At 35.4% G+C, this 19199-nt stretch overlaps 1 protein-coding gene across 6 annotated transcripts in view; it reads right to left on the bottom strand.

Moving 5' to 3' along the window:
* Nucleotides 1–19199, bottom strand: part of EHBP1 (EH domain binding protein 1) — a 536766-nt gene that overhangs the window by 163391 nt on the left and 354176 nt on the right. For all 6 annotated transcript variants that reach the window (XM_082851650.1, XM_082851653.1, XM_082851649.1 and 3 more), the window contains one exon: nucleotides 12510–12699. In XM_082851650.1, the coding sequence (XP_082707776.1) occupies nucleotides 12510–12699 (190 nt within the window). The remainder of the gene's footprint in view (nucleotides 1–12509; nucleotides 12700–19199) is intronic.

Here is a 19199-nt window from a genome sequence, read left to right as displayed (position 1 = left end):
TAGTTCAGTCCTCAATAAATGTTTTTTGAATGAGTGAAATGAGCAATACAACCAGTTGCCCAAGCTAGAAACCACTGAATCATCCTTGATTCTTATTCTTCCCTTTTCTCCCTCAGGCCCTGTTCTTTAGCTTTGTCTTTTCTAACTATAGTTTTATTCACCCTTTCATTCCCTCTTCACTGCATTGTTCGATGGCTCAGACCCCCATGACTTCTAGCCTGGACTATTATAAAACTTTCATATCTATATCCCTGTCTTCAGGTTCATCACTCTCTATCCTTTACTTACTGTCTTCAAAGGTTTCATTCTACTGAAATCTGATCATGTCTTTCCTTTACCAAATAAAAACCAAGGGTGTGCAGGGTTCAACCTGGAAATAACAGAATAAGCAGTGGTTCTGTTTTATAATCTTGGAGCCAGGATCTATGAAGGGAGGTCATTGATGCTAAAAGTCACAGCGAAGAGCAGAAGCTGATGACAGGGAAGGCAGTGGGGATAAGGCAATGGAGAAGGAATCTTACGAGAAGCTGCTCTGGAAATGCCATTAATTCTGTTACAGGAGGGCTCTTTTTTCAGGGCCTACTCTGCTTCCATAGCCATTACTAGTATTATTACGATTATTACCTTAAGATAGAATTTACATACCGTAAAACTCACCCTCTTAGTGGACAGTTCTGTAAGTTTGACAAATGTATACAGTTGTATAAGCTCTACCACTCCATTATCCCTCCCTCAAATTCCTATGTATCCCCTCACCCCCTGATAATCACTGGTTTATGTCACTGGCATTTCTGTCCCCATGGTTTTGCCTTTTGTAAATGCCACATAAGTGAAATCATATAGAATGTAGCCTATTGAGTCTGGCTTCTTTAATTAAGCATAATGCATTTGAGATTCATCCATGCAGTTGGGTGTATAAACTACTGAAGCCTTTTAATAATGCCATTCTGTACCTGGTTTCAATAGATGGCTACTATTCCTACCGTCTACACAATGAAGTCCAAATTTCTAGCAATCACACACAAAAATATTCAGAACCAGATTCCACTTTTATGTCCAGGTACTCCATCGCACCAGTAGTCATGGTCTCTTAAACTAGGCACTTTCATAACTCAATGCTTTTGCCTATCTGTTCTTTTTGAAATGGCCTTCTCCTTCTTTCTTTGCTCATCTAGTGAACTCTAATTGTCCTTCAATAGCTCAGATCAGTTGTGATCTCTACTGCTTCTCTCACCTCCAATACACTGCCCTACAGTACACGTCACACTACACCACACACACACTCACACATTTTCCCTGTTCCTAACCTCTAAAGAGGCGTGCTTGGAAAAGAGGTAACGTGGTATAAAGTAACGCTCTCATTAATGGTCTTATAGAATTCTAGCCTATCTCTATTATAGCCCTAATTTTACTGTATCATACTTTTTGTTTATGTGACTGCCATATTGGGTAGGTTGAGAGATAGCTGAAGACAAAGACTTCGTCTTAGTCATGTTTTTCCTCCTAGTTCATAGTACAGCTCCTTGCATAGAGTAAGGGCTATATAAAAAATGAATGTATGAAGTAGCACATGAGGACAGGCATGTCCCCAGATGTCTTTTAAGATGTTTTATGTTTAGTAGACTCCCTCTAACCTCACCCTCCCCATCCAAAAAAAAAAAAAAAAAACTTTGAAAGCCACTTCTATATAACACTTCTTTCTTAGAAAAAGAAACATAATTATCCTTTTTGTTTTCTGTTTCATCCATTTTTGAATTGGTTTATTTCTCACCTAAGCAAAAGCAATTAACCTATTATTAACAAATATTTATTGGAAATACACTGCCCCTTGTCCTGGCAAATTTTAAGATAAATAAAATGATTTTAGTAGGATAAATAATTTATTTTTACTTCATGTTCATATTGTAGTAAGAGCAGCAATGAGTACTGCTGAACTGCTTGCTGTAGCATTCCAAATGACTGCTGTCTCTAACCCAGTATCAAAAGAGGTTAACTCTTGAGAAGTTTTCAGATTCTATTTTACAGCACTTTAGCATCTCATACCCTTTAAAAACATTATACAAATGTACTTACATGAGAGTATTTCTTATAATGAAAATACTCAGGTTATTAATGATGTCTTAATGATAAATATAATTTAATTATGGCACTCAGAGGAAATTTTATTTTGAACTATTTGGCAAACCTTATACTGTTCATTTAGCTTTTGCCTTCTTTTGAGGTGTTAGGAAGCTAAGAATTAGTGTAAGACTACTTTTGATGCTTCCTTCAGAGTAACTAAAAGCTTGATTTCAGTCATATAAAAATGACACTTCTATTGAAAACTATCTTTTAAAAATTTCCATGAATGTCTTTTTATGGCTAATGTTTATCAAAGTTATGGTTGCTGCTCATGGAAATTATAAAGTTCTCATGTGTCTGAATTAATATTTTCAAAATTAAGAAATGTACTAGTAACATCTTTGGTTATGTATACTCTAAAGCCTCATCATTCAAATGTTATAAATACAGAATTGGTAATGCATAGGACATGGTATGTCAAGTTGTATTAAATAAGTATGTATTTTAAAGTAATTTTTTCTTTCCAAAAAAATTTAGAGGTGTTCTATAGGAAGCACACTTTTTCTGGGAAAAAAAGCGAATAAGTAAAATAATATCTATATTAAAAAGATTTTACTTGTTTTAGTCAATTCTAAATTTGTGAGAATAGTATGGGCTGAAATGAAGGTAACATCTGCTGTATAAGGTGAATTTTTGTTAAGTAAATTAAAAATATTAACATGTTTTAAACAAATATATATAAGGGGAACAATATATGATGGAAAAAACTTTTTTACCTTGTGTGAAAATCTTAAGTGCACATTGAAGTCGGGCCAAATGAAGATCTCTGTTTAATAATTCAAGTTACTGTGAGTACATGAAAGAATAAACTGTTTTCTATTAAAATTAAAAATAGACTCTGTTGCTTATACTAATCACTCAATTATCTGAGGTGCTTCTGTTTTGTGTACTTAAGAGGTTTAATATAAGAAGTTAAATGTGGATGGTCCTTGTTAAAAAAAAAAAAGCCCAGCTATGTTAAAACCTAACTTTTCCAAAGCAGTAAAGAGGTAAGCAGGTAACACTAAAGACTTTCCACTTCAATAGCATCGACTGCTGCTGGTGGGGGTGGAGGTGGAGAAATAGCTTTAGGATTTTTACCCAAATTAATACATCTTAGAATTAGAAATTCTGATGTAGTACAGATAAACAATTATTTCTTGAGCTTCACGAGGCATTCTGGGCATGAGAATGGTCCCAAACTGTGGAATTTAGTACTAGAACAGAAATATATTTTACTGTAAAGTAGTACTACAAACTTACTTATTAAAGTATCAAATACTTTATAAGTTTACATTCTCAAAGAATTATTAATTTATTCACAATGTATTTTCAATTATTGGCTTTGCTTTTCAATAAGATCATTATTAGAGGGGTTTATCTAACTTTAAAGTCTTCTTTCTGCAGCACTATGTTGAGCGATATTAGAATTTTTTTTTTTAAAGGATACAAAAGATTCCTGGGTTACACACTTAAGACCTAATGTAATGATCTAACTTCACGCAGGTTTGCAAAGAATATGCTCACACACCCTTAATGAAAATGGCACTAATGAAGACAATATAGAGTGTATATATTAATCCTTAGATTACAACTGTTAATCCAAGTATTAAAGACTTTACATATCCCACAGTAGTTTGGACTCCTGTACATAAGCTGGTTAAAGAATATCTACTACCATTGAAAATATGTCCTAACCTCTTGCTTGAATGCCATGGAAACAGACAGTAAAAGGAATATTAAGCCTTTTATGATATCTAGTTGCTCCATTAACTCAATTGTACTGTGATTGTTTTTGAGGCTTCTCCAAGTTCAAGCATGTCAGGCTTGTTCTTCAAGCCTTGCAAATTAGGACTTGTATTAAAAAACAGTGCCAAGCAAGAAGTTTAAGTAAACATAAAACCATCATAGAAACAACTAAAGGAATTCAGTTTGATTATAAATATCTTCCTCCTCAACACATCAAGTAGTAAAACCAAAAATTCTCATTGGATTTATAGTTTATCTTGTTTTGATTTCTTCTTTGACCTATAGTTTATTTGAAAGTATATATATTAATTTTCAAATATATGGGTTTGTTCTAGCTATTGTTTTTTTTTATCAACTTCTACATTAATTGCACTTTGGGCAGAAAACATAATTCCAACCCTCTGAAGTTTGTTGAAAATTTACTTTACAGCCTAAAATATAGTCACTCTCTGTAAAGAAATGAATTCTATGGTGTAGTATTTTATGAGGTCAAAATTATTGAGTCTTTAAATCTTACTGATATTTTTTAGTTGGCTTATTCCATCAATTATATAGAGAGATGTGCTATAATTTCTCACTATGATATGGACTACTTGTTTCTTTCTGTGTTCTTTCAAAGTTAGTTCTGTCTGTTTTGAGAATATGTAATTAAGTGGATGCAAGTTCAAAAGTTACTAAGGAATTTCCCACATTCCATTTTGGTTGATTTCATCTTCATGGTGTCATTTAACATGCTCCTCTACCACTCAGTATTTCTTGTAATCTGGTAGTTATTATAACCAGTGGCTTGACTAGATCTCAGTTTAATTCTTTGGCAAGTATACTTATGGTAGTTCTATATACTTGCTATTGCAATGTATCAGGAAGCACAAAATGCCTGACTGTCTTACTCTTAATTACATTAAGATTGATCACTACAGGGGCTTCCCTGGTGGCGCAGTTGTTGAGAGTCCGCCTGCCGATGCAGGGGACACGGGTTCGTGCCCCAGTCCGGGAGGATCCCACATGCCGCGGAGCGGCTGGGCCCATAAGCCATGACCGCTGGGCCTGCGCGTCCGGAGCCTGTGCTCCACAACGGGAGAGGCCGCAACAGTGAGAGGCCTGCGTACCCCCACAAAAAAAAAAAAAAAAAAAAAGATTGATCACTGCAGATCACTACAGTTAAGTATCAGCCTGATCCGTTCATCTATTATAAAACCTTTTCACTAATGATTTCATCAGCCATGCTGACTGTTGCTAGATCCATTATTTCATTAGGGATTATGAAATGGTGAGTTTTCCAATGATATCAGTCTATCTGTATTTCATAGCTAAGATTGTTCTATGGGGAAGAACTTTCCCTCACCAACTATTTAATTATCTTGAAATACATTTTATAGAGAAAAGTCAAGATGAGTACTTGATCTTTTTCCTTTATTTATCAATTTACACAATAATGAGTTGGTGTCCTAGCAACTTCAAAAGTCAACTATTTTGGTATTAACATTACAAAATCATGAATTTTTATATATTTGATGTGTTTCAAACCTTTTACAGATATTTATTCTTTTTAATTATGTAAACATGCTCCACTGTCTCTAGCATTTAATGTTATAAAAGCATCTGATAGTAAAATCTTCCCTTTGTAGGTAACCTGCCTTTGAAATTTAAAAGTACTATTGGAATATGTCTAGGTTTGGATCTCATTCCATTCATCTTGCCTAGTACTTGTGAGTGCTTTTTTGCGGTACGCGGGTCTCTCACTGTTGCGGCCTCTCCCACTGCGGAGCACAGGCTCCGCCGCTCCGCGGCACGTGGGATCCTCCCGGACCGGGGCACGAACTCGTGTCCCCTGCATCGGCAGGCAGACTCTCAACCACTGCACCACCAGGGAAGCCCCTTGTGAGTGCTTTTAATCTAAGACTTTCTCTGGTTCATATAAATTCTTTTCTCTCTCTTTGGTAAATTATTTCCCTCTTTTTATTCTTATTTCTATAACCCTACTATAAATATAGTGAATCTCCTGACTCTATTCTTTATTTTTCCTCCCAGAATTTTAACCTCTTCATCTTTTCACCTTGAATTCTAAAGAGAATTTTCAAGTTTGTTTTCTAACTCATTAATTTGATGTTCTGCAATATACTATCAGTTGTTTATAAGTTTAAAATTAGAAAATTATGTTTTTTCATATCCAAGAGATCTTCCTATTCTCAAATGATTACTTTTTACTATTTTGGGGGGAAAATTTTCAAATCTACAGAAAAGTTGCAAATATAGTACAATAAAAACCCATATATTATTAATCTAGATTCACCCGTGATTAATATTTTGTCTCAGATCATTATTTTTGGTACTTGCCCTTGTTTAATTCATTAGTAGAATGTCCAAACAAGTCACACTAAAAATACTGATTAGAAGTTCTTTTTAAAAAAACTTTTGTTTCTGTGCTAAGTTTGTTTTACAGAAGGTCATTTGCTCTGATGCTAGGATCAGTCCCCTTTTCTTGACCAGTTTATTTTATTTTATTTTATTCATTTACAAAATTTAAGGAGGCACTCATTTTCAGGTTCACGCATAACACTGTAAGTGTCCACTTATGAATCAGGCATCTATTGCCAAAATTTAAGGAGACACTAACTCTGGGGTTTAAACAAGTGCCATGTTTACACTTGCATTACCCTGAGAGTTAGTGGCTCCTTAAATTATGCACCCTAGTTGCCTCTCTTGCCTCACCCTAGTCCTGGCCCTGCTGTGCACGCTGTTGAGGGTCTTTTCTTTCTTTTTTTTGTTTCTTATTATTATGGAGTGAAATTTATCCAATACTGGGAACTGAGAAGGGTTCTGTCATAGTTTGTATGAATCTGTTCAAGTGCTCTAAATATATTCCTCTTCTTCATGCAGTAAAGCGTGAGCTAATCAGTGTTTCGTTCACATTTATCATCAGTAATGTACCCTAAAGTGATCCTGCCAATGTACATCAATAACACTCAATTCACCATTTATTGCTAACTCCTTAGCCTTTATAAAGCTTTTAGCAAACAAGCCAAACTGAGTTATTAACGTGCTCAAATTATTTACCTTATTCAGGTTCTTTTTCTATGTGGTGGCACCTTTTTTCCCAATCCTCAACTGGAAAACTGTAACAGGCAGCTATTTAGTTACTCTGGAATATAGCGATATAAAAGACCAACCTTTCAAAATCACACTTAATTACTCTACAAAATTTATTTCAAAAGGCAAGCACCCTAATCATGGTTTGTTTCTTTAAGCAAAATGTAACATTTTATCTCTTCCACTGAATATAGTCAGAAAAATCAAGAGGCAAATTCTGCAACTGAGCAGAAAGAAGTCTAGAAACAGTATGGTAGAATGCAAAAACAAAAACCACAAACAAAAAACCCAAGCTATCAAAAGTTGAATAGTATTCCCTTCAAAATCAGTTTACTACGTTAACACAATGTTGTCTGAAAAGGTATGGTCGTTTTCAGAGCATAGAATTACTGGTGAGGTTATTGAGAAACTTTTTTTTTGGCACCTACAATGTCAATTCTAAAATATATTTGGTCATGTGCACTGTAGGGCCTTGACTAGGGCAAGGCAAGAGAGGTTCCTGGGGCACAAAATTTAAGGAGACACTTCTTCACAGGGGGTGCAAATGAGACTCTGCATCTGCACCACCCTAAAAGTGAATGCCTCCTTAAATCTTATGCTCTAGGCACTGCCTTGCCTCAACTCTAATCTCAGCACAAATGGGGCAAATCTGACAAATGCACAGTAGCAGTAACTGACTTAAAAGCCCTTTACAGTCTGAAAGAACCAGCTGTGTCTTCTACCTACAGTTCTGCAAAAAGTTCCTTGTGTTTTCATAATAAGTTATCCTTTTTGCTTAAGAAAAAAAAAATCAACAAAATGGCTTGTTTCTATTAGTCATAACCAAAAGAATACTAACCAATAGAACAGGCGATACATACAGCTGTGCCCTATTTATTCTGTATTATTGAGGAACAGGGTATTCTGGTAAGTAAGGTATTCCAGTAAATAAAAACTTTACAGGTAAGTTAAGCTTACCCTTATCTCACCCTCTGCAAGCTATCACTGAATGCAGTGTAGCATTTTATTTTATAAACTATTGTATCCAATTAAATTTTGATCTGCATCTTTTAATGATTTTCTTTGGAAGATGTGAGGCATCTTCAACTTACATGTGAGGAAATTAATAGTTTGGCTGTGTGCTTATTGTATTTCAGCATGAATGGCCCACAGGCACCATTGTGCACAGTTTTGCACAGACAGAAATGGAGGTAAAGAACGTTCTAGAAGGAGGCCTTTATGTATAAAAACTGAAAAGGGTGTTTGCTTTGTGGTTTGAAATTGCTGGTAGAATCAATCAAGGGGACTACTGTGTGTAACTCTGACTTTGGTTTACCCTGGGCTTCTCACAGTTTCTGCAATCTGTACTCAAAAACATCCAAGTATAAAACTTGGGTCTCTACCAGCGCTTTCTAGAAAGAGGTAACAGTATGAGTGAGGGCTTGAGTCACTTAGCTGGGTCTTGAGATATGAATGAGGTTTCCACTTTTAGAGATGGAGTAAGTGGACAGAAGTATCATGGTCAATCACTAGAGCTGTACTAATCAGGATCTTTGAGCGAGCCCTTCTCCACGTGACCAGGCTCATTTCATCATTGAATGTGCAGGGAGACTCCTCTCCATGTTATCATAAGCGTAAGTGTAATTCTTGTGAAATCTTTATTGTCGTTGATAGTTGGCTGTTAATACTGTGATTTTTATGGAATTAGGTATACAGTGCTTAATATATACCTTTGCAGATGTATTTGGCAACAATTTCACTTATGTTCCTAAGCTCTTATAACCTGACTTGCACTTTATACTAAATTGCATGAATCATATCTAGGAGTTCAGAGTTATATACTTATTAACTTATATTCACAGTCAGTAAACGGTGATCAGCCACCATTGAGCCTAATTTATCATTTTATTTTATTGCATGCTTGTGCTCTGAATGTCAGGTTACTTCCCTAAATATTGGTCTTTTGTCCTAAGTTGTCTTAAAAAGTTTCATGGTCTTCTCATTTTACAAATGCAGAAATCAGTGGTCTAAAGTGAGGAGCTTATGTCGATCTATACCAGTGGGGGGTCTTTAATTGCCTTTAGGGGGGTAGTTCGAATTTAATTTACAATACTGTAAATATTGTAAATAAAATTATCTCTTTGTTTAAATCCTGGTCTTGGTTCTTCTTCATAAATTTTCTTAAAAATAAGTAGTTTCAGGTGACAGGTGGGGGAAATTAATCATCTCGCTAAGCACCTGTTCTATGACACTGAATAGCCTCTGCAGTCAATTGCCATTGAGTACAGTTTGGCATTTTGTTATCTAAAACAACTGTGTTGTAAATATTCTTTTATTATTCAACTAAAATTTGAGTCTGTTTTTTTTTCAAAAGCTTTATTTGAACTATTGCCTCCTTTTCAGTTTACAAATAAGGAGAATAACTGACCAAGAAGCATACCTTTTTAAGCATCAGAACTCTAATTTTAATGGAAATATTTTTATGACACTTTCCTGCTTTCCTAAACAGAATATTGTACACAAAGCATAATAAGAGTCTCATGTTGACTCAAGGTTGCCAAAATGGTCAATTATTTTACTAAGCTTTAATACTGCAAAGTCTTCAGGACTACTTGGATATATATACAGGTCTATTCCTACGATGAATAAGCCCCATACCACTGTGCTTTCTCAGCTGTCATTTATCATCTTTTATCATTGTCAGTATACCATTGATTCTAACCTTCTTCCTTATCTCATACATAATTGTGTAGTTAGTAGCTTCCAATTTCTTTTTTTTCTTTTTTGGTTTGGCAATGGTCCATTTTTTTTTTTTTCCAAATGAAGTCTTACATAAATATAAAAAATAAAAAGGTTTGTGCCATGGAAGTGGAACAGTGGGCCTAGTGACCTGCTGTTAAGCCTCTATACTTGGTTTCCAGTGCACAACACTGAGGTGTCTGATGGAACCCCAGGCCACCCCCAAACTAATACCACTGGTCAAATCTAAGAGTGACTTCCTCTCTTCTGAAGGATGAACTTTTTGGGGGAAATGTCATCTGGTATCTTGCACAAAAGGCAACAACAAAAAAGATCCATGATCTCATTACTCAGTAACCTCTGAGTATAACAAACAAAAAGAAAAGAAAAACATTTATAAAGTTAAAAAATTTAAACAACATAGAAAGGTAAAAAAGGAAAAGAAATGGCTTCTTCAATCTTGTGCATACCCACCATTACACCAAGACCTTTCTCCTCAAATGTAACCACTATTAAGTTACTTGTGATTCCTTCCATAAGGTATATGAGTGTGTATGTGTGTCTATATATGTGTGAATAAAGCCTTTTAAATAAAACTTTATGTATACAGAAGCTATCATACTATACTCTGTTATGCACTTTGGTTTTTCATTTAATAAGATATCAGCAATCTTTTTTTTTTTTTTTTTTTTTGCGGTACGCCAGCCTCTCACTGTTGTGGCCTCTCCCGTTGCAGAGCACAGGCTCCAGATGCGCAGGCCCAGTGGCCATGGCTCACGGGCCCAGCCGCTCCGCGGCATGTGCGATCTTCCCGGACCGGGGCACGAACCCACATTGCCTGCATCGGCAGACGGACTCTCAACCACTGCGCCACCAGGGAATCCCAGTAATCTTTTTTAAAGTAATCTTTGACAGTTGTGTTTCACATAGTTGAGTTATCCAAACTAACTTCCAGATCAGCAGATTACTGTGCATATGACTGATTGTGTTTCTATTGTCTGTGTCTGAACATGATGAGGCATTTTCTAAGAGAAGCATGGTGGTAAAGTGCTCAGCTTTCTCCACAAACATCATTTATTCCACAATGTGTCTACAATGGAACACTATCCTCAAAATAATATAAAAAATAGCTATGTTATACTTTTCTACAACAGAACTTAATCACCGTGTGTAACCATGTTTCTATGGAAAACAGAATTTAGAGTTCCAACTTGGAACTGGAAATACCTCTCTAGACATAGAACAACACAATGGGAAAGGGTTTTAGACTCAAAAGACCTCAGTTTTAATCCTGGCACTGTCAATACTAGTTTTATCACTTTGAGCAAGTTACTTAACTAAAGTTCAGTTTCTCATATGTAAAAAGGAGATAATGGTATGTATTTCTCAGGCTGTTCTGATCAAATGAAGTAATAGAACATTGCCTGGCACATAATAAGGTACTGTTAAGTCCCTTTCCATTCCCCTATAAAGGGATTAGGATTTCATGATTAGCTTCAAAATTCAATGGACTACAGAAGGGGGATGGGGCAGGGAGTAGGCAACCGAGCAGAGATTCAGGGAAACAAGGGACAGGTGTAGGCATTCTTGATGGTTAGAATGGATAAAGCACCTACATAGCTTCTTGATTTTGACTAATGCCTCAGTTACTGTCTTTAGTTTTGCTCTCATGGGTATAGGAATTGACCCTCTCCTTTGCTTTATATTTCTACTATCTGCTGCTTTCATTTATAGACCCCACCTCCACTTTCCCTAGACAACAGCAAGACAGAATTTAGTCCTAATTGCTCCTCCTAAAGTTTCACACAGTTAAAAAACAGCTGGTATAAAAACACACCTGTAGACTGACTTCTAGAATGGCAGAGTGAGGACCTCAGTGAACTCACTCACTCTCCCTCTGAAACAACGAAAATAAAAGCAAACAAATAAACTATTTCAGAACTCTGGCATTTAATGGAAGCCACAGAATGAACTATAAAATCCAAGAGGAACTACTGAAACTTGATGCCCTTGAGAAAAGCAGCAGCCCAGGCACCTGACGTGGAATATGGTCCAGATAGCACATAATTAATGGAAATGCCAGTTCCAATCCTGTCTACTGGCTGGGGAACCCGTGATCTTTATCCCTCTGAGGTCAAGTTCATCTCACTTCCCCCCTAACTACCTGTGAGAATTAAATAATGTTATATGGTGACAACATCAACAACAAAACACTCATGAGTATGGTCATGAGTTATTTACCTAAAAAAACTTGCTAAATCCAACATCTCTAGCTTACACATGAAAGATATACTATTTGCAGTCAAACGATTTAAAAGCTTTAGACTTTGTTTCAACACTGTGCTTCACCTTTCCATGAAGTTATTATCCATTAGTATTTCTAAAAAAGAATGACAATAAGGCCAAAACTGTAATCTGACATAAACCAAAATGACAATACTGATATTCTTTGGCAAAGTATTTCTCTGCACTGAGCCTCAATCTTTCTAGTACGTTTATCAAAAGATGATTTCTACGTCTTCCTCTGTATTAGAGTAAGCTGTTTCTCATGCCTAGATGTTTTAAAGTATTCTTTCTTCAAAGCACCAATGCTACAATCCTAACGCCTTTCTTCCTCTGATTTCAAGACAGCATTTTAAAAACAAATCTTAACCCAAACTATCCAAACCATACTGTACCATAAATTTATAGACTCCCAAACGTATATACAATGTTGCAGTATAATGGATTTACTTATATTTTACTTTTATATCATCAAAAATAGCTAATAATGACTTTTCTTAATTTGAATTAAATTGCATGGGGAAAACAAGCAAACACTAATACATGTTTTACTAAGATTAAACTCCTACCTTAGGAGAAGTGGAGAGATCTCTTCCTGCAGACATAACTGTGTTTTCATTTACTCCTCCTGTCTTTGGTGAGATGGCTGGTGGGGCTGGGACTTTTCTTTTTACTCTCCTTTCAGTTTCCAGTTCTTGAACTGGACTTACCAAATTATTTGGAGGAGGAGTTGGTTTAGGTTCATAAAAAGGATTTGATCTAAATGAAAGAAGAATTATTGTTAAATGTCTTTATAAAAGTAGTTTACTCCCAATTAAAATACCATAATATTTTCATTTATAAAACTAGAACATACTGAAAATGATAAGGAAAAACCCAAACCAATGATAACTTACAATCTGGAAACAGGCACTCTCAATCTTTTGTTAATCATTAACAATAAAACTTTCCCTTTTAAAAAGTATTTTTAAATCTTTAAAATACAAAGTCATACTCAGCTCTGCTATATACAGACCCTTGGGAAAATGTTTGTAATAAGAGTAAATCCTACGTATTCTCCACACCCACAGAAGAGGAAATAAGATGAGAAAACATTGATTTTTTTTTTTATGCTCCCTCACCAAACTTTTTTTTTTCTTGAATTTCTTCTCTTCCTCTGTGTTAAATTCCCTTCCCATTACGGACCACCTTTTAGAAGTTCATTCAGTGAGGTTCCTTTTTTTTTTTTTTTTGGCGGTACGCGGGCCTCTCACTATTGTGGCCTCTCCCGTTGAGGAGCACAGGCTCCGGACGTGCAGGCTCAGCGGCCATGGCTCACAGGCCTAGCCACTCCGTGGCATGTGGGATCTTCCTGGACCGGGGCACGAACCCACGTCCCCTGAATCGGCAGGCAGACTCTCAACCACTGCGCCACCAGGGAAGCCCCAGTGAGGTTCCTTTAATAGCAAATTCTTCCAGGCATTGAAAATGTCTTCATTTTAGCCTCAAACTTAAATGATAGTTTAGCTGGGTAGTTTATTCTAGTTGTTAGTTAACTCATCTCAGCACTTTGAAATATTAGCCCCTTGTTGGTTTAATATTGCTCTTTCGTAAGTCATCTTTTGTCTCTGGTTGCTGCCTAAGATTAAGATCTCTTTATTTCTGGTTTTGAGCAATCTTACTAGAACATGTCTAAGTGTGTATTTCTTTTACGTTTATCCTGTTCCAGAGTCCTTGAATCTCCTGTGTCTGGAGATTCATGTGTTTCACTAGTTCTGAAAAATTATCAGCCATTATATCTTTGATAGCCTCTTCTTTATTTTCTCTATTCTCTTCTCTAGAAAATCATATTAAATATATGTTGAATTACCTCTCTCCTTCATATTTTTACAAGTTTTTATTTCTCCTGTACTACATTCTGGATAATTCCTTCACATCTATAATCCAGTTAACTTCTTCACTTTTCATCTGTGTCTAATTTAATGTTCAATTCTCCATGAATTTTTAATTTCATAAGCATATTTCTTCATATGGCTGTGTGTATAATACCTTAGGTACAAAAGATCTGAGTCATTAATCATTTATACATATTTACTTTATAGTCTCTATCTGATAAATCTATCATTTGAATTCCTTGGATTTATAATCCTTGTGTTTCTTTTGTCTCCTGACTCTTTCTCTTAGTAAACTATTTCTTGTGTATTTTGTAATTCTAGATTGTGAGTTCAGGACTTGATCTGAGGAAATCTTGTGTAGTTGCTGGGAGTCCCTCTGTTCATGCTTGCATTTGCCAAGCAGTTTAGGAGCCACTTTGTTTCTCACTTTCTTGGCTTGGGGGTTCCCAGATCATCCTGCCAGCATAGCATCAAATCCACATGAAGGTAGGCCTATGCTTATAACTTCTTAGGGAAGTCTTCTTTTTTCTCTACCTGAGTCTAGCCCAGGCAGAAAATCTTCCTTGTTAACTCCCTTTATGAGTAGATATTTTTCTCATTACTTATCCGTAAACACAAGTATCTGGTGTTTATCATGATTATTCTTCCTGTTACACAGTAATAAACTTTTATTCTGGCTATTATTTGTTTGTTGCCTAGAATTCAAGGCAGAATTCAGTCTGTTCCCTAGAATTCAATATCTTTATGCATAGTAACAAGAGAATTTCTGAGTCTGCAAAGCTAAGAACCAGATCACCCAAACATAATAATTATACCAAGGGAACTCCACTTAGTTATATAAAGTCTGTACTGGTGATAGCCTTCTGTGTTCAGTTATGCATGTTCTTTTAACTGTAACAGTACCAGATTCATTTAGAACCAATAACGAAGTATCTATATCTCTGCCTAAAGTCAGTCAGCTCTCATAAGACTCAGGGGACCAAGTGTATCTAGACCAGAGAGGGGAAATATACCATACTTGTGATGTCACTCTCACTCTGTACTCATTTTTCAACAGTTAGTGTCTTGTGACTTCTTCCCATTGAGCTGGGGATATAGCCTCAGAATCTCTCTCACCTCTGCTCAGGCCTTGCAGAGTTATTTTTCAAACTCTAAGAGTAGTTCAAAGGGAGGTAAAAACAAAGAAATGGGCTAAAAAAATTTTTTTTAACTCTAAAACTTAGAAAAGAAAAAAATCTCCCCTCTCCCCCTCAAAACTTACTATTTGCTTAACTGATGTTAAATGTTTCAGGACTGAACAAACCCACTACAATCTAAATGAATTAACTGAATCATGTGAACTATTTGGGTGATATTTAAAAAAATTATTCCTGGTTACACCTCTCTATAACAAATTTCCACAGTAGTTTGTAAGATGGTAGCTGCTACAATATTCATTATTAATTTGTCATATAAGTATGGTTAGTTTTTAAAAAAAACTTAGAAGTGTTAGAGGATAGATATTTCTATTACAGAAGGATCTGTGCTTAACAGAGAAAAAAATGACAGAATTCCTTATACAGGCAATTTTTTCAGTATGCTTTATATAATTGAATTTACAATACTAAGTTGCATGAAACTTTTATAAAACTTATCTAGCATGTATAACAAAGATATCTAGATACCGTCCTTTTTCTTCATGTCTCTCTGCCTCCCTCTAACCACCTGAATATTGGTATTCTTTATATAGTGAAGGTAAATGCAAGTAGAAAAGTTCAGATAAACTAATTTCCAAAGTTGGTTCCTGAGGATCTTAATAAATACTAGAAACATAACAAAATGGACATTTTCTTGAAACAATTAGAGCTGTGTTTCTCAATCCATTTTACAGTATGACATGTAGTAAAAATGAAATTTGTATGCTATGCTAGAGTGAACATAGGAAACTGCTGGAGATTGAAGGTACCAAGGACTCCAGCTGCCCCAGACCATGCCTGACAGCCAAGAATACTAGGGGAATCAGTATCTCTGCAGGCCTGCAAGCCACCTGTGAGACAACAGTGTTCTAGGCACCACTGGTTAGGTACTAAATCATAATAAGGACAAGAAGCCTCTACTTACAAGGGCTTTAAATGATCCTCCATCTAGATCAGAGATTTCTAACTAAAACTTAATTTCCTACTCTCTAAGAGTGAACTGGATATACTTCCATGTATATGAAATATCCAAAACAGTCAAATCCATATAGAGAGAAGGTAAATTAGGAGTTTTCAGGAGATGGGGAAAAGGATTAATTGGAACTAACTACTAATATATATGGGATTTCTTTTTGGGGTGACAAAAATGTTCTGAAATTTGAGAGTGATAATGGTTGCACGACACAGTGAACAAACTAAAAACCACTGAAGTGTACACTTCACAGTGTGGCATTTTATGTTATGTGACGTATATCTCAATTTAAAAAGTGCTATTTTAAAAAGAGTAAATAGGAATAGTACATATATGTGATTATGAACAGTACTCCCTTCTCTGTAATGACAAGAATTATATAATTTCTGATAAATACATTAAAAAAATACTTAAACAGTAAGAAAAAAGTTATTTAAAGAATTAGCATAACTTCCACATTCTGTTATCATCTATGATCTGAATAATCTGTTTCAAGGCTTCTTACATCACTCTGAATAAACAATAATTATTTTTATTCTTATACTGTACACTTGAGTAATAGATTAGTTATATCATTAACTCACTGTGAACTAAAAACTCATCAGTTATGTTAAGTGGAAAACTGGACAGAATAACTTTAAATGACATTATTCATTGTTTAAAAATATAATTAATCCAAGAAAAAGAATTACAGAAAGAAAAACTAAAGTTGATTAGAAACAGTACTCGCAAACATAGTGAAGCAAGGGTGGAACAAAATCTGTATTCTTTTCCTCTCAATTTGAAAACTTATTTTTCTTTGAAAACACAATTCAAATGTATTAAAATGAGTGTGTAGTTTCCCTGAATAAACTTCAACGACAATTTCCCTTGAGAAACTGACACACAACCATACTAGAAATAATTTCACGCTGGACCTCAAAAGTCTCTTCATAAATGTTTTGAAAAATATTACTGCCCTATCAGTTTTCAGTTTTGCTACATAATCAGAATGGCTGAACTAACCCCCAAACACGAGAAAACTGAGCAACCCATACAGCTCTAAGTGTAAAGGACACGTGCTAAAAGCCCTGAAGGGTGTACACTTTCTCCTCGGGGCTGATGGATAATGCTGAGTTTCTGAAGGTTGTTTTAGAACATCAAAGAACACAGCACTATTTATTTGTGAGAGTTTTCTGTTAGAGGATCCAGGAAGAGTTTGGTAATGGAAGATGAGTCATATAGGCTTTTCACTTGATGAAAGGTCATAAGTTTATTACTGAAGTTAAGAACAAATTCTGGAAGATTTCTGCTACTTAAGTTGGACCTACAAACTTTTGGAGAACAAGATGAGAAATACCAAGTAAGTAACACAGAGTTCTTCCTGGACATTAGCTGATGAGCAATCTTTAGAATTTATGGATGTGTTCCTTCAAAAAAGCTGAGTGTTTATAGACTACCTCTGGTAACCTCAGATGATTGAGCAGTTTAGAATGCTCTTTATTCATGGGAAACTTTGTAAAGGCTATGACTTTCATGTGGAAAAAAGAATGGTCAAAAGGAAACACCTAGTCATTCTGATTTTAGTTTTTATTAAGGCATTTTAAAAGTTTAAGCAAACACTGGATGTCTCTTTAATTTGTTAATAGGAGAGAGGAGGGTGTGTGTATGTTGTGTAATATTCATGCATTTTGGAATGACTGAATGCTTGTATTTAAAGTTTGCATTTACATTCAAATACTCTAGGTGTGTGGCTATTACTCAGCACCTACACCACCCATGAGAAATTTTATTTTGATCACACATTAGCTATTTCAAAGAAAACAAATATACGTGGATGGATCTACAGACTGTCATACAGCGTGAAGTCAGAAAGAGAAAAACAAATATCGTATATTAACGCATATATGTGGAACCTAGAAAAATGGTACAGATGAACCGGTTTGCAGGGCAGAAATTGAGACACATGTAGAGAACAGATGTATGGGCTCCAAGGGGGGAAAGTGGCGGGGGTGGTGGTGGTGGTGGTGTGATGAATTGGGCGATTGGGATTGACATGTATACACTGATGTGTATAAAATGGATGACTAACAAGAACCTGCTGTATAAAAAAAAAAAAATTAAAAAAATTCAAAAAAAAGAAAACAAATATAACAACTTTAGCAAGAGTAGAGCAAACTTTTTCAACCCCTGTATAGTTATTAATTAGTATTGAGATCTCAACCTGGGTTTGGAATCAGATGATTATTATGATGTAATTCCCATACTTACAGGAGGTTAGAACATTTTTAGGTTTTATCAAAACCTAGCCATGCCCATGGAAGCATGTAGCACATGTGAGAGTAATTAGCCATGTGTTGTAAAATGAGGAAAGGTTGAAAAATGCAGTTCCAGAGCAGCAGAAACCAAGTCAACTACCTCATTCCCTCAAACAAGTCTTTCAAATATTTGAACTTGGTTATTATAGTTCCCTTAAACCATCTCTTTTCTAAGTCAAATAGTACCTATGCCCTCAATCACTGCTCATTTGATGTGGTTTCTGGACATTTTAATGACTCTGTTGCTCTACTGTTAACGCTCTGAATCATCAATCCCCCTTTTAAAGTGCAGTACCTAGAAATAAAATACTACTCAAAATGGGAGTTGACCAATGCACAGGAGAGGGAGGACATTTCTCCCTTCACACAAAGCAACTGTTCCCAACTTTCATACATCAAAGGAGCCTTTTTTATTATTCCCCTCTCAACCCATACATTCCATATTTTGAAAGATTTTCCTACTACACTGCATTTTGAAAGAAATAACTATTTTCCCCAAGATCTAAATAATGTTAATATGATAAAATTCAGTATTTCCAAGGAAAGCAAAGGCCCATATAGCCTCACTGCAAGTAAACATATAATTATTATTTAGCTTTTAAAAAATGTTAAATATTCTGTAGATCTCCCCTGTTACACATCAATTATTTTCAACAAACAGACCTAAAAGCCCAAGAATTCCAGGCTGGGAATCACTCATGTGACACAGTATTTCTGTTAATAAACTTAAACATTGCTGTGGTTTTCTTTCTTTTCTTTTTTTTTAACAGCTTTATGTACATATAATACAGTAAATGGCACATATTTAAAAAGTATAACTTGATGAGTTTTCTACATATGTATACAAGTGTGAAACCATCAGTACGATCAAGACTACAAACATTTCCAGTTCTCCGAAAGTTTCCTTGTATCCCTTTTAATCCATATCTCCCTCCACCTC

The sequence above is a fragment of the Leucopleurus acutus genome (assembly GCF_964270905.1).
Source record: "Leucopleurus acutus genome assembly, chromosome: 12".
NCBI classification, from domain to species: Eukaryota; Metazoa; Chordata; class Mammalia; order Artiodactyla; family Delphinidae; genus Leucopleurus; species Leucopleurus acutus.
Note: the sequence above shows the minus strand (reverse complement) of the source record. Positions and strands in the feature narration are given on the sequence as shown.